The following is a 15,364-nucleotide window of genomic DNA, read 5'->3' on the forward strand; positions in this document are numbered from 1 at the left end:
CAATTCTAGTCGTTTGATGTTTGTTTTATGAAACTGCTCCGCGTTAATGTGCTATTGCAATATTGTGATGTTGATAAACCGCAAGGTTTTGGTTTGGTTACATTCTTTCAGATTTTGATTTGTTTAACATGTGTTTTACGCTATTTCAATTAGATGTATTTTGTAGATACTTTCAGGTGTACTATTTCATTTTTCTTTTCTACTACTGTAATGTTCATTGTACAAAACATTAAATAATTCGTATAAGATCAGAATCTCATTAAATCACATTCATACTAAAAATACAATGGAATAAGTTGTCTATGAAATGAAGTAACTGAATTATGACACTAACGTGAAATCAATTTACGGATTTCCTATGAAAGAGTGGTTTCATTAGGTAGTAAATACATTATAAAGTCTGATGTTAAACACGCATATGATCAAACCCGATGGAACACGAAAGTGGAAACTTTTTTTAGCACCGCGGGCAGAAAGTTGACGCTTTTCGCTCAGAGAGTAGAAAAAATTTACATTTCAGTCTGTATATACGCTTTTCTATATATAAAATACTATTAATGTTGAAATAATTCCGTTTGTATTACTCGCAATAATAACTCAGTATCTGATTCTCATCAATCCAATGAGCTCGTAAATATAGTTGTCTATTTAGGGATGGTGTCAAGGTTCAATCTCTCAAACGAACCACCGGCGAGCCATGGCATCGTAAATAAACATACTTTATTACAAACAGACCTGGACTGAACTAGATTTATTTTATCAAGTATTGATTGCAGGTCAATTTATTGATATTCCGTTTTTTTTGTTTATATAGATACTCTTAAAAATTGCGATATTTGGTTGACCTACTGAATTCATTTGTAGTGTACTCTTATGTATTGAATACATGTGTAATTAGTTACATACTGGTATACAAATGTAATCAAACATATTTCCTGAAGGGGTAAGCTGAGACCACGGATTTCCACTTGCTGCTGCCTGACATATCTGCCTCTTTCCCTTCCTTCAATTTCATTACATTCCTCGTAAACGCTTGCGGCGCTATAGTATAGTGGTGGCAAGTTCTTAAACCGTAGAAATAAGACGTTAATCACATGTTTTATGTATTTAATGTTTTAAACAATAATTATTTTCCAGTGCGCTAAAAAATAATATGCATTTGATGTTTGACATTAATTGACAATTTGACATTTAATTAAAAAAACTGGATACCCACCCAAATGGGTATGCCAAACAGGTAAACAAAACAAAAAAGAGTCAAACGAATTGTGTAATCAAATCAAGTATTGTTTTTGTATCGTGTTTATTTACTTCTACATGTTTATCCTCTGATTTCATTTAGGTACATTAAATCCATACTAATATTATAAATGGGAAAGTGTATGTGTCTGTTGGTTTGTCCGTCTTTCACGGCAAAACGGAGCGACGAATTGTCGTGATTTTGGAAGTAGAGATAACTGAAGGGATGGAGAGTGTCATAGGCTACTTTTTGTCTCTTTCTAACTCCCCACTTCCTTAACATGAGGGGTGGAAGTTTGGATGGAGTATTCCGCAATTTTCGAATTTAACGCGAGCGAAGCCGCACGGGCAAAGCTAGTAATTATATATACCCAATTCAATAGCAGTAGGCCTAGCACATGATGGGTTTGTCATACTTACTGCCAGATTGTAACGTAACGTTATTTGTCATCATAATTAGAGGCGGTTACATAAATCCCGCCTAAAGAATAAATTATCGTGCAAAATTCATAGTTTAGAATATATAAGGTCCTAATTTATTAGATGCAGATATTTTTACAGCTGATAGTACTCGGTCTCTGGAGTATATTAAACCGTGAAACTATAATTATAGCTTTTACGATGTTTTTTTGGAGAAAACGGAAAAACAAATTTGCTACGTAAAAACACCCTGTTTATGTGATTATTAAATGAAAACTCATTGAACAGATTCTAGTACCTCTTTTACCCTACCACTTAACTGTAACTGGCCACTTCAATGACATGTGCAGTTTTCCCGCCGAACCTTTACGACATTTACAACAAACAATTGTTGACATGACAGACAGTGTTATTGTGACATGTGATAATGCACATGATGATTTATATATGCAGAAAAATCTGGAAGTCTTGAAAATGTGAATGTGTTTTAAATAAATAGTGACAGCCGTGAATAATTTAAAACGATTTCTTGTGTAGTGGGTCCGGGTGCGCTACTCTTCATATGATGAAATTACATTTTACATGTATAGTTACAGTCGCCGGCATAAATAAGTGATGATTAGAACCTTGTCCCATTAACGTCTTGTTTGAAATGTCATACGAAATTTTCAAACGATTAAAAGCGACAAGGTACAGAAATCATCACTTATTTATGACAGTGACTGTACCAATTAAACAGTTTGTAGAACATGGAATAGGTAGCTAAGGATGTGAATAGGTATTTTTAAGTTATAAATCTTCCTTGAAATATAAATGACATGTTAAATAAAACTAATAATACAAAAAATATATTATAACGGGTCACTCGCATTTTTAAGTCGAAAATCCTCCGACATGTTTTACTAGGTTTTATGGAGTATTTTCAGGACCCGTATAGCTAAGAGTACAATCTTTCACGCTTCGTAGTGAACGATACGCAACTATCTGTGTTGGATAGAATACGGCGGAGCGATAGAGAGAGATAACTACAATACACACAGCTACAATACACATGGCTACAGGCCCAGGTCAGGAGTATATGTTGGCGGACGCGGGCACCGACTGTCGTAATTGCTGTTTTTGTGTAAAATTTAGTCATAACTAAAAATATGTTGTTGTTGTAATATATTTAATAATAATAAGTACCTATGTGATTTGTCGACAGGTAAGTGGAAATGAAGGAAATGAGAATGCGCGCGCTCGAGGCAGGCGGCGCGAGTCCCAAGGCGACCCGCAGGTGGTCGAGTCGGCGGGCTACCACGTCTCGCAAATGGGTATGTAACTACAAACATTATAAATACTATACTTATTACTTAGGCTCTATAATTCCATTGTGAGAATAGCGATAGGACTGTGTGAAGGGATGGGAGACTGGGAAAATCCAGGAATCCGCATTACAGAAGACGGGTCACATCACAACATTAAAATATAAATAAGGAATTCTCCAGCGTAGATCACATATTGATCGAACAGAATAACTACATACAATGACTATTTGTAGATACCTAAACTGTAGATGGGGGAAGTTACAACTCGCGGATTCACAGGTCTATACGACGGACGATTTAGGCGAAGAACACTACTTATTGTTAGTAGTGAAAGCGAAGCAGCTTAAAATTCACACTGTAGAAGTAATCCCTACATAAACACGACTCAGGATTCTGGCATGTGTATGCCAGGATTGTGGTAAGGGTGTCATACCGCTGCGAGTATAACCACTTTACAGACAGTTTTCTAACAGGATATGAAATGACAAAGTGAGAATTAAAGCTTTCCGTCTTGCTAACGGAAGCCGTGAGCGATTCTTTTATTTAAGAACTTATTTTCCTGAAAAATATACATGTTTATGATTAAACTTAGATGTTCTATTACGTGTTGCTATAATTTATGATACCAACATTGTTATATGTAAACTACTCTTTATCATCTACATATCGTATGACTCAAAATAGTAGGTAAGTAACCAAATAAGGTTATGCAATTCCGGTCCACGAGTTTCCTAGTGTTTGTTCTTATCGGTTTATTTTAATTAGTAACAGTCAGTTAGCCTTCAAGTAAATTTAAGTATTGCGTACGCGTGAATGAAGTGTCATACCAATTTTCTTCGGCTGACGTAAATACTACGTGCACAAACAAAGAAAATTTTTAATAAAGGAAACCTTCACGTAGTTTTACTTAAGGTCGAGTTGTTTGATCCGTTACAGCCTCCATTGAGAAATAGTCTTTGGGAACTACCTAATTGGTATAATTTACTTATTTTTAAGAATAAAAAAACAAAAAGTTTACAAAATTTACTGAAGCAACTCTTAGTGTAAGTTTGATATGTATTGTTTTTTTTTGTATATTTTATATGGACCCATTGTGTCTGAAATAAAGTGATTTAATTTTTTTTTAAATTTTTTTTTTTAATTGTCTACTAAATTTACTTTTTATGAATATTATAGTAACTTTGCTTTATTCGTAATACAAACTTAATGACCATGTTTAATATAAACTAACCGATTTTGTAATAAAGACAGTACCTATTGAAATAATCGGCCTCGTTAGGTTACTGATACCCTTATACTAAACACATTTTTTATCAGGTAACAAATGTAAATTTTCATCTAATATGGGTACAATTTTCATTCGGACGGTCAAAAATGCATACATTACTATATCATAAATACCTACATAACGTCATTAAAGTTAGAACAAAAAGTAGGTACGATACAATGTTATAATACGATTTAGGATTAAGTATTTAGTTATAAGATGCCCTGTTTCTTTTAATATATGTGTACCGTATTGCAATACCCTGTAGGGTATCATGTTGCTATGTAACCATTGTACCTAATGTAAGATCTGTACACCAACATGAGAGCAATAAAATTCTATTCTATTCTATTCTATTCCATGGCTGTATCTTAACGTACGTTTACGGTAGTGCTATGGCGTGGGAAGCAAGTACACACGTAGTGATCTCAGAGTTGTAGCCACTATGTGAATGAATGCAAGGTAAACCCTTATTAAAACAAAACGAACCACCTAATGAAACATGTTTTCGTCGTAACGTTTGCTGATAAACTTAAGACACAACAAGGTTTAAGGGTGAGAGTTGTTATATAAAAATGTATAAATTTAGAATGATAGCAACAAGTAAATACAATTATTGGGTCGGTCAATGTGTGACGCCAATGAACTGTGGCGGGTTATCGGAATCGAAGCGTTTCGAAGGTGGTCAAGCCCGGGCGTAGCCAACATGCCAATCGATAACACTCCGAAGCGTACAAAACGCAACTGGAAGAATGATTGAGAGATACAAAGTCTTTAATTATCCCGGCTGTGCTGTTATTCCAACCACGCATTTAAATCGAACTGTTAGTTCTGGTATAGAATGTGTTTCTTGTAGTCGTGGCACAATTAAATCTGAAAACTAGACTTAAATACGCTTGTCCAACTGTAAATACTTCTGGTATGTCTTAGATGTTCATAATTTTCGCAATAACTGTTACAAACTATTCCTAAAGCTACTATTATAGTTTATAGTAGGTGCAGACGCCATCCGGTATATCAGAGCCGGGGCAAAGCACTCAGAAATATTGGAACAGGCGTTAAAATGCGTGTTCCGATATTTGTAAACACTTTATTTTCCGATAGGTACAGTCGACCAAAAATGTGGTTTACCAGGTGTTACGGTTGAGGTTCGTTTGAACGTCATGAGACAAGGTCGATTTCCGCTTGCAATAATATTATGTCAGTGACAATTGCTCTGTCCATATATGATATTTACGTCATGCCATGAGTCTAGTCAACCTTAGCGATCGTAAGAGCTCACAGAAACTTTTTTTGTCAAAAGTGGTAGACCACTTTCTTGGCCCACTGTACTATCAACTGCAAAAGTGCATGGCGAATTTATCAATGAATTCATTCATATTTTCTCCATGCACTGTTGCAGCTGTTAGTACAGTCAGCTGCAGAGAAAAGTAGACCCCCCTGCATACACATTTCTATACTTTTCTCTGCAGCTGACTGTACCTATATCAAATGGAGACTGTACATTACATAAAGTCTTATTTGTGAAGCTCGGAGTCAAGTCATATAGAGAAAAGTTCATGGTCAAGCGCACACAAAAGTAAGCTAAACTAGATTGTTGTGAACTAGACTAGCGTAATCGTGCGTAGGCCGCCCCTAACTCGTCACGTCGCCGACGAAAGCTTTCGGTGCACCCACGCTCCGTACTATTATGTGAGGTTATGGCAATATCCGTTTCTATTTCAGGTTTGTTGCCACAATTGCTCCCCAGTCGAGATTTGCCCCGCTGTACCTAATATGATATATTTTTAACTGTAGACATTAGTGTAACTTTTGTCATGTGACAATGTATAGTACTTGGAAATACCACTGATATGTTATCTTAATAATTATTGTCTGACGGTAAAAGTACATTTGACAAAGTCAATATGAATACCTTATTCAAACATTGTTTAATAAAAGGTTCCTTATATTTACTTTAACAAAAATGTCCTGAGAAGAGCGGTAATTAAATAAGCGTTCGAAATTCTCAAATAACTCATTATTCAGAAGGAGTTTGGTAGGTACCTACACTACCTACCACGACCTCCGGCATAGAAGCCATTCAACTCGGTACTAACTTACCAGAGCCTCTGGTAGGTAATGAACCAACCAATTACTTTTATCTACATCCTGAAGAAAGATAGAGCTACACGAAAAATTTCGAAAATCACTGCATCATTGTTTTTACCCTTCCAACTTTGGCCCTGTCAACCAACTTCGTTCAACTGACGGCATCGAATGCGTCACCCATACTTCCCGCTTCCTTTAGCAGCTGGCCGGCCTTCACCGGTGCTTGCATATCCCTACACACACACGAGCGGGATAAGTCGTGCACAGTGCACATATCGATAACAGTATATAACATATTCGATTTGTTAAATCCACCCTTTGGTCCGGTCAACCAACTTCGTTCATCTGGCGGCATCGACTACGTCACCCATACTTCCCGCTTCCTTTAGCAGCTGGCCGGCCTTCACCGATGCTTGCATATCCCTACATACACACGAGCGAGATATGTCGTGCAGAGTGCACATATCGATAACAGTATATAACATATTCGATTTGTTAAATCCACCCTTTGGTCCGGTTAACCAACTTCGTTCATCTGGCGGCATCGACTACGTCACCCATACTTCCCGCTTCCTTTAGCAGCTGGCCGGCCTTCTCCGATGCTTGCATATCCCTACATACATACGAGCGAGATACAGTGCACAGTGCACATATCGATAACAGTATGTAACATATTCGATTTGTTAAATCCACCCTTTGGTCCGGTCAATCAACTTCGTTCATCTGGCGGTATCGACTACGTCACCCATACTTCCCGCTTCCTTTAGCAGCTGGCCGGCCTTCACCGAAGCTTGCATATCCCTACATACATACGAGCGAGATAAGTCGTGCACAGTGCACATATCGATAACAGTATATAACATATTCGATTTGTTAAATCCACCCTTTGGTCTGGTCAACCAACTTCGTTCAACTGACGGCATCGAATGCGTCACCCATACTTCCCGCTTCCTTTAGCAGCTGGCCGGCCTTCACCGGTGCTTGCATATCCCTACACACACACGAGCGAGATAAGTCGTACACAGTACACATATCGATAACAGTATATAACATATTCGATTTGTTAAATCCACCGTTTGGTCCGGTCAACCAACTTCGTTCATCTGGCGGCATCGACTACGTCACCCATACTTCCCGCTTCCTTTAGCAGCTGGCCGGCCTTCACCGATGCTTGCATATCCCTAAACACACACGAGCGAGATAAGTCGTGCATAGTGCACTCTGCGACAACAGTATAACAGATTCGATTTGGCTCGATTCGATGACAGATTCGTTTTTGATTCGATTTGTTTAATTGAAACCTTTGGCTCTGTCAACCAACTTTTTCAGCTGCATTTTATCGCACCCTTATCATTCTTTTGTAACGTCACATCTAACTTTCACGAAACATTTATTTTAAATCAGATAATGAAGTAATAATATTGTTTTACGCGACTCTAAAGAGTTCTTGAATTTCGACCAGCTCATGACAATGAATTATTATAGTGCTTGAATAAATATTTATATTTGTATAGGTTACTGATCTAAATCTTGCGCATGTGCATCACCTACGCAACCACTGTGAATGCCGCATAACCTGTTCACTTATTAATATTCGTCACAAACAATCCAATACATTAATACAATAATTACTTGCTCAATTACCTACGGAAGATAACTTGTTGTCTTATCTAGATTTCGATAATAAGTATATTTAAGTATATCACAATTTTAAATTGCCTTGTTCGTTAGTAATTAAAACACCTAAGGTGCAGCGGGGCAAATCTCGACTGGGGGCCAATTGTAACTAATCCATTTTTCCATTATTACACTATGATGTTGAGTTCTACATGTATCCATAATTCCATATCCACTGAACACGCCTACCATATACTTATAACCGGTGGACACTCTATTTAATAATACAAACATTGTAAAACATGGAAAAAATAGACCAGTTACATTTGCCCCCAGTCGAGATTTCCCCGCTGTACCTTCTTATTGTTTTGTCGTAAGCCATACCCGAGGTAGGTAACATAATCATTGGTTTGGACGTATCCTACTAATATATGCTAATTATTATCATGCCGATACTTCTCTAAATTATATCATTTTTTTATTTAAAAAAAAATCCAACTTTCGGAGCACCTGTTCGACCGTTCTTAACCAACGGTCGACGGAAGAAGTCGCTAAACTTTTTTATTTTTCTAAGAAATCTTACGCATGGCATAGGCATGGCTAACGAAGATCCAGTAGGTGTACCTATCACATAATGGAAAAACTCGTCAGTGTCCCGAGAAGACAATCATGACAAGATGTATCGTCCCCTCTTCTCTAAACGTGTTGATGTAATGAACCTAAAGTACTAATTGTCTTGGCTCGTAAGTGCTACGCCTTATTAAGGTCGACGACATCAACTTTAATTGACAAATGAAGTTAGTAATTAACGTATTCCGGATTGGTTATGGAATTAAGATTGGCTGTAGGTAATGATAATTTTGTTTTTCTTAATATCAGAATAGGTAATTACACACTACATGTTTATCTAAAGGCACTACAAAATAAAAAGCATTATATTATAACAGCGCGCAGCGGATCCATAATATTTGTAGGTATTTAGTTAGTATTGGACATTTAAATAGCTGCCTGGAAGATTTTTATAAAATCTTAAAAATGCACGTTTCTCGGAGATAAGATCTAATCCGATAAATTTTACACCTCCGATAACTCCCATAGCATGTCCGTTCCCATTTGAGCAGTTTCTGATATCCCCAAAACTATACATGTATGTAGTTTAATAAAATAATTCTAAATTACAATAAGAATAAATTTACAAAAGCCTTCTCCACCGCTGTATGCTGTATGAACTCCGTCTCTAAATAATAAATTAAAGTAAAACAAAAACCATTGTAATCAGTTTTGTTTTATTAAGATACAATCCGTTTTGTATCACGGTTTGAAACGGAAAGATGATTAAAATTAGTTGCCTCGTGTTTATAACGCTTACATGTGCAGAAACATTAGACATACACATACAGTACTTACTAGCTCGTAGGTACTAGTCCTAATAAGTGCCTAATAAGCATAAGGTAAGGAAGGATATCTTTCATGTACGATTTATACATTATAGCAAAACAGAAGTCAAAAATTAGAAAGGCTCTGAGCCGTTTCCAACGCCGCATTTCGTTTTCGGTTTTGTTTAGACAGGTAACTACCTACTGTACCTAGTAGCTTTGTTTCCAGGGTGCGTAGCCGTATGGCACAAACGCTCACGAAACGCTCACGAAACGAAGCGCTAATAGATATCTATCCCTATCGCTCTTGTGTATTGGCGCGACAGAGCCGGACTACGTTTCGTTTTCGTTTGGCGTCGGAGAAATGCTATTCGGCTACGGGGCCAGAACGTCCCGTTTAGCGAGCTCCTAAAAATCCCATACAAATTGAGCAATACAAGATACAAGGAAAAGTTTAGGTTATGTTACGTCACTATTCAAAGAAAATGTATATACCATGTTTTTGGTTTAATTAACTGAATAGCGTGAATAACACGAAAACTACTTACTTTTTAACCGCCTTCCAAATCTCAAAGGAAGGGGTTATCAAGTCGTCTGTATGTTTTTTTTTTTTAATGTTTGTTCCTCGATATCTCCGTCGTTACTAGACCGATTTTGAAAATTTTTTTTTGATTGATTGTATATGCATACAGATTGGTCCCATTTTTCTCAGACCCCAGTTCTGATGATGGGATCCTGGAGAAATCGAGGGAACTCCTCAAATCTGAAAGGCATACATATGGTGATTTTTGTGTTTTTAAAGGAACAGCGTGCATTTACGTACGGAACAGTGACATTTGGTGCAGTGGAACTCCTGATGATGGTCAGAATGGAACTCCTCAAATCTGAACGGCACACTTATAGTGACTTTGGTATTTTTATAAGAACAGCATGCACTTACGTCCAGAACAGTGATATTTGGTGCAGTGGAATTGCTGATGATGGTCAGAACGGAACTCCTCAAATCTGAACGGCACACTTATAGTGACTTTGGTATTTTTATAAGAACAGCATGCACTTACGTCCAGAACAGTGATATTTGGTGCAGTGGAATTGCTGATGATGGTCAGAACGGAACTCCTCAAATCTGAACGGCACACTTATAGTGACTTTGGTATTTTTATAAGAACAGCATGCACTTACGTCCAGAACAGTGACATTTGGTGCAGTGGAACTGCTGATGAAGAGTGAGCCGCCCCTGGTTAGAGTTCCGTTCTGATAATCATTCTCATCTGTAAGTACTTCAGAATCATCCAGATTTCAAAATTGGTTCAGAAATGACGGAGATATCGAATAACAAACATTAAAAAATATACAGACGAATTGATAACATAATCCAACATTTGAAAGTATTTATCACCAGAACCCCAAAGGAAGGCGGTTTTTTTTTCTTAAAAATTATACTTTATACTTTTGGTTCTAATTAGAAAACGTTTGGGGGTTACTGCTAGGCGCTAGCTTAATTGTATTGATTGTGTTATTGTATAAAGGTAGCTTCACTCGCTTTAAATTCGAATATAGTGGAATGCTCCATATAAACTTCCAACCCCCATTTTAGTGCAGTGACACACACACTATCCCATTTATGATATTAGTATGGTATCTTGTCTCAGCGTGACGGTTCCACGGAATCACGACGGGAGACGCCGTGCGTGCTGTGACGTTCTCAGTAATTTAATTACTATTGTCGAGAATAGAATTATTCTCACACTGCTATTACCTTGTTTACTTACGAGGTCATTGGAGATAAGCGGTGGCCTGCTCTGTTTCTTGCTGCTCATGTTTTAAAATATATCTCAGTAAAAAATACGTAAAAATAGGTAGAGGGTTAAGATTCATGAAACGCGTTAACCTGTTCGACGCTGTATCAAACACGCTGTCACTCAAGCGCAACGACACCGAAATGTCAAAACTAAATTAAGCTTTATCTATATGCACGTAAACACAGTATAATAAAGAGTACTATCGTACAGTATGGCCACTACCGCTCCCCGCTGAACCGCCCACCCCCTCTCGGTTACCTCCCAGTTACCGCCTGTCAAAAATGCGAACAGTCGACCTGTCATATTTCACTCATACAAGTATTGTACGCGTTCACCTACACGAGCTAAGACTGTGTGCTAGGAACGCGCCTCTTTCATATATTTGGTCGCCGGTGTCCGAGGTGTGACGTAAGTATTTGATGATCTATGGTCTACAAAAAAGTAGACTGAAGTGTTTTTATTAGAATCTCGAAAGTTCTGGCATGTAGATACTAACTCAACTAAGCCTGCTCAAGCCTTGACCAACTTGGGCCCTAAATGCGGGTTACTTTTAAATAACGATGCATTAGTATGCAGATTAACATAAAACTACAACTCTCGATAGCACTACCAGTAAAATTTTGCATAGACAAATACATACTGTCACAGTATGAGGGTTGCTTGAAAATAAAAGTGGATGAAAAAGTGGCACTTTAAGACAAATAACGTTATAGACCGACAGACTGGTAGATTCGCACCAAAATGTAATCATTTTGTACCTTTTTAGAACGGAACCCTAAAACATGGAAGTAACTTTCATCTTATCCAAAGTATTGGTTAGGTAACGCTGGTGTTTTCGTTAAAAAAAACATATATATAGGACATTCTTACACAGATTGACTGAGGCCCACGGTAAGCTCAAGAAGGCTTGTGTTGTGGGTACTCAGACAACGATATATAATTTATAATATATAAATACTTATTATTACATAGAAAACATCCATGACTCAGGAACAAATATCTGTGCTCATCACACAAATAAATGCCCTTACCGGGATTCGAACCCGGGACCGCGGCGCAGCAGGCAGGGACACTACCGACTACGCCAGACCGGTCTTCGAAATAATGATGCAGAAAAAACAGTAAAAAACGCAAACAACAACGCCCGAAGACTTATTTTCTAGTAAAACTAATATTAGAAAAATAATTTAATACGGTATAGTATGGTCATATTGATTGCTATTCAATTTACATTACAAAATTCAATGACAAGATGAAAATTTTGGCTTCTAAAGTCACTAGTCAAGCGACAGTGACTCACCCCTCTCGATGCCACTTTCAATCTTCAAGATATTGTCAATAAATGTGACAGAAGGCTGTCATCTATTGGGTATTTGCGTGTCGGGCACCGGTACATTTGCCTTACAAATATTCTTCTATCATATGAAATAACATATTAAAGCTTGTAAAAGTATTTAAACCACAAAATTATCTTCTGTTATGATTAGCAACTTATTATTATCGATCAATCTCACATTTCAAAACATTACATTTGTTTTACTAAGACATTTATTTGTAGCGTCTCACGCATGTTTGTTATTTACATTTTAATGCAATAAATAATAATATGGTGACGATAATAATTCATTCAGAATTTCAGACATAAGTATTAGTGATACTGTGACAGGTAAAATACTTAGGTAAGGTACAGTGGGGCAAATCTCGACTGGAGGACAAATGTGACTGGTCCATTTTTTCCATGTTTTACTATGTTTGCATTATTAAATAGAGTGTCCACCGGTTATATATGGTAGGCGTGTTCAGTGGATACATGTATAACTCAACATCATAATAGTGTAATAATGAAAAAAATGGATTAGTTACAATTGCCCCCCAGTCGAGATTTGCCCCGCTGTACCTTACTCGTGCTTTTATTAAAAAAATGATCTTTTTTATGCATCTATTCATTTAATCGACATTGCGCTTGCTACTTAGGTATATAAAAATAAAATATTTACGCCGAGTGCAATCACGGCAGTTATTTCCCCCTCCACATACTTCGCACATAACTCTACAAGTGCTAAAACCTTATGAAAGTGGAATGTGGGAGTGAGAACGTTGCACACCAACCTAGGTTAGAAGCACAGATGTCTTATATACCATAGATCAAGCAAACGTATCTACTTAGCGTGTCAAATGAACTCAGTGAAATCCACTGAGTTGTCCGTCTTTAATCGCAGCTTGCAGCTTTCGGGCGTCAATTTTTGTAAGATATTCAATTGCAACAACACAAAAATTATGAACAATCAAGAGCCTGAGACATATTTAAAATTACAGGCAAGAAACAACTTCAGTACAAAATTTGACACACTCGGCCCCTATACAAATAGATGAACTTGTTTCTTCTATCTAAATATAGTTCTGTGGTTAGAAGGCTAGTAGCACTTGGGCAACTTGATCAAACCACAGAATCCATACTTAATATTATAAATGGCAAAGTGCAGTGTGTGTCTGTTTGTTTGTCCGTCTTCACGGCAAAACGGAGTGACGAATTGACGTGTTTTTTTAAGTGGCGATAGTTGAAGGGATGGAGAGTGACACATGCTACTTTTTGTCTCTTTCTAACCCCGGGTGGACGTTGTATGGCGCATTCCGCAATTTTCGAATTTAACGCGAGCGCCCCCGCGGCGAAAAGCTAGTAAATAATAATACTGACTATATGTATAGAAAACACACTTCCTACAAACTCAAAGTTTGACAGCAGTTCAGGGTCGAAAGATATCCCTTTCTAACGTATGACACTATCCCTTTCGACTATTTAGGGTTGCCAAAAATCCAGTAATTATCTTATCTGTAGTGCACACAATAATTGCTACGTAGCAACGTGAGCCGAACGGAATCGGAATCGCCCGATCAGCACAGTGTCAAACTTCATTCATTCGCTTGTTCGCTTAAATCTTTGCGTTCATGCTCCAGCTATGGCACAATCGATAATTGCTGAATGAGAGACCACGACCGCAGTGTCCGGTCTCTTTACCCGATGGAATAGCGGGCCACAGATCATTGCCACCATTTACATAGTGTCAGCTAGTCGAATTCGATGCAACCAGCGTATGACCACAGTATAATAAAGTGTACTATTGTACAGTATGACCACTCCCGCTCCCCGCTGAAAGTGCCGCCCACCCCCTCTCGGTTACCTCACAGTTACTGCCTGTCAAAAACGCGACCAATCGACCTGTCATATCTCACTCATACGAGCTTAGAATGTGTGCTAAGAACGCGCCTCTTTCATGTATTTGATCGCCAGTGTCCGAGATGTGGTATGACTGAGGTACAATTTGCCTGAGTTTAACTCACTCGGACCGCTCGCACCTCGCACGTGATCCGTGAACGACCAAGACATGATATTCATGATCTTCTATAAAAGACCACTATAGAACTACCAATGTAAGCGTAACATGAATATGTAATCTATGAACCACGGGGCTCTTTCTAATATTGGTTTGCCCGAGTCGAACATTCTTTAGGCGATGGGAACAGCAGAACAGTTCCGGACCCGCGGATCTAAGGTTCGTTGAACTCTTTTGTATGGGAATATTCTAAGTAATCACCGCTTGCCTAAGTTGAATTAAGCATCATGTAATTAAATTATTATTTCACGGTTTTTCAACTCTTCTGTAGTCGTGTGAAGTTTCCGTGAGCAAAAAATTTGCTTGTGTTACATACGTACTTACAGACTATATATAACTATATACTTATAGAAAACGCTCGTGCTTAATCACATCCAGATATTTTTTTCGTTAAAGTCAGAAATATATATTGTACGTCTATTCAAATTCAAACAATTGTATATGTAAATTGCATAATTATGCATATTATGATGATGTTTTTGCAAACTTCATAAAAACTGTACAAACTGGTACTGTAAATACAGTACATTAAATTGATTTATTTGGGTAATTAAAAACAAAAAAAACAACACTCAGACTCCGTTATAAAACTTCCATTTCACAATAGTCCGTTTTAATTTAAGTGTTTTTTTTTTGCTTTAAAGCGCAATACACCAAGCCATTTTTTAGTTTCATCTGTTGTTGTATATGTCTGTATTCTGTAATAATATAATCCTGGAAGTAAAATTCTACTCACTTCCCGAAAACTTTGCACACATACGTAAATTGGCAATACAATATTACGGTATGGTATGCAATGGTACCGTAATATCATGCATTGAAGCTGTACTGATAATGGATATAGCAGGTGGTC

At 37.5% G+C, this 15,364-nt stretch overlaps 1 protein-coding gene across 4 annotated transcripts in view; it reads left to right on the forward strand.

The window, feature by feature from the left end:
* The window catches only part of LOC125230177 (extensin-like), a 117,100-nt gene that overhangs the window by 23,569 nt on the left and 78,167 nt on the right, over positions 1-15,364 (forward strand). For 2 of the 4 annotated variants that reach the window (XM_048135233.1, XM_048135232.1), the window contains exon 2: positions 2,864-2,972. The exons of the other annotated variants lie outside the window; for them this stretch is intronic. In XM_048135233.1, the coding sequence (XP_047991190.1) occupies positions 2,864-2,972 (109 nt within the window). The remainder of the gene's footprint in view (positions 1-2,863; positions 2,973-15,364) is intronic. 4 annotated transcript variants of the gene reach the window in all.

The sequence above is a fragment of the Leguminivora glycinivorella genome, chromosome 10 (genome assembly GCF_023078275.1).
Source record: "Leguminivora glycinivorella isolate SPB_JAAS2020 chromosome 10, LegGlyc_1.1, whole genome shotgun sequence".
NCBI lineage: Eukaryota > Metazoa > Arthropoda > Insecta > Lepidoptera > Tortricidae > Leguminivora > Leguminivora glycinivorella.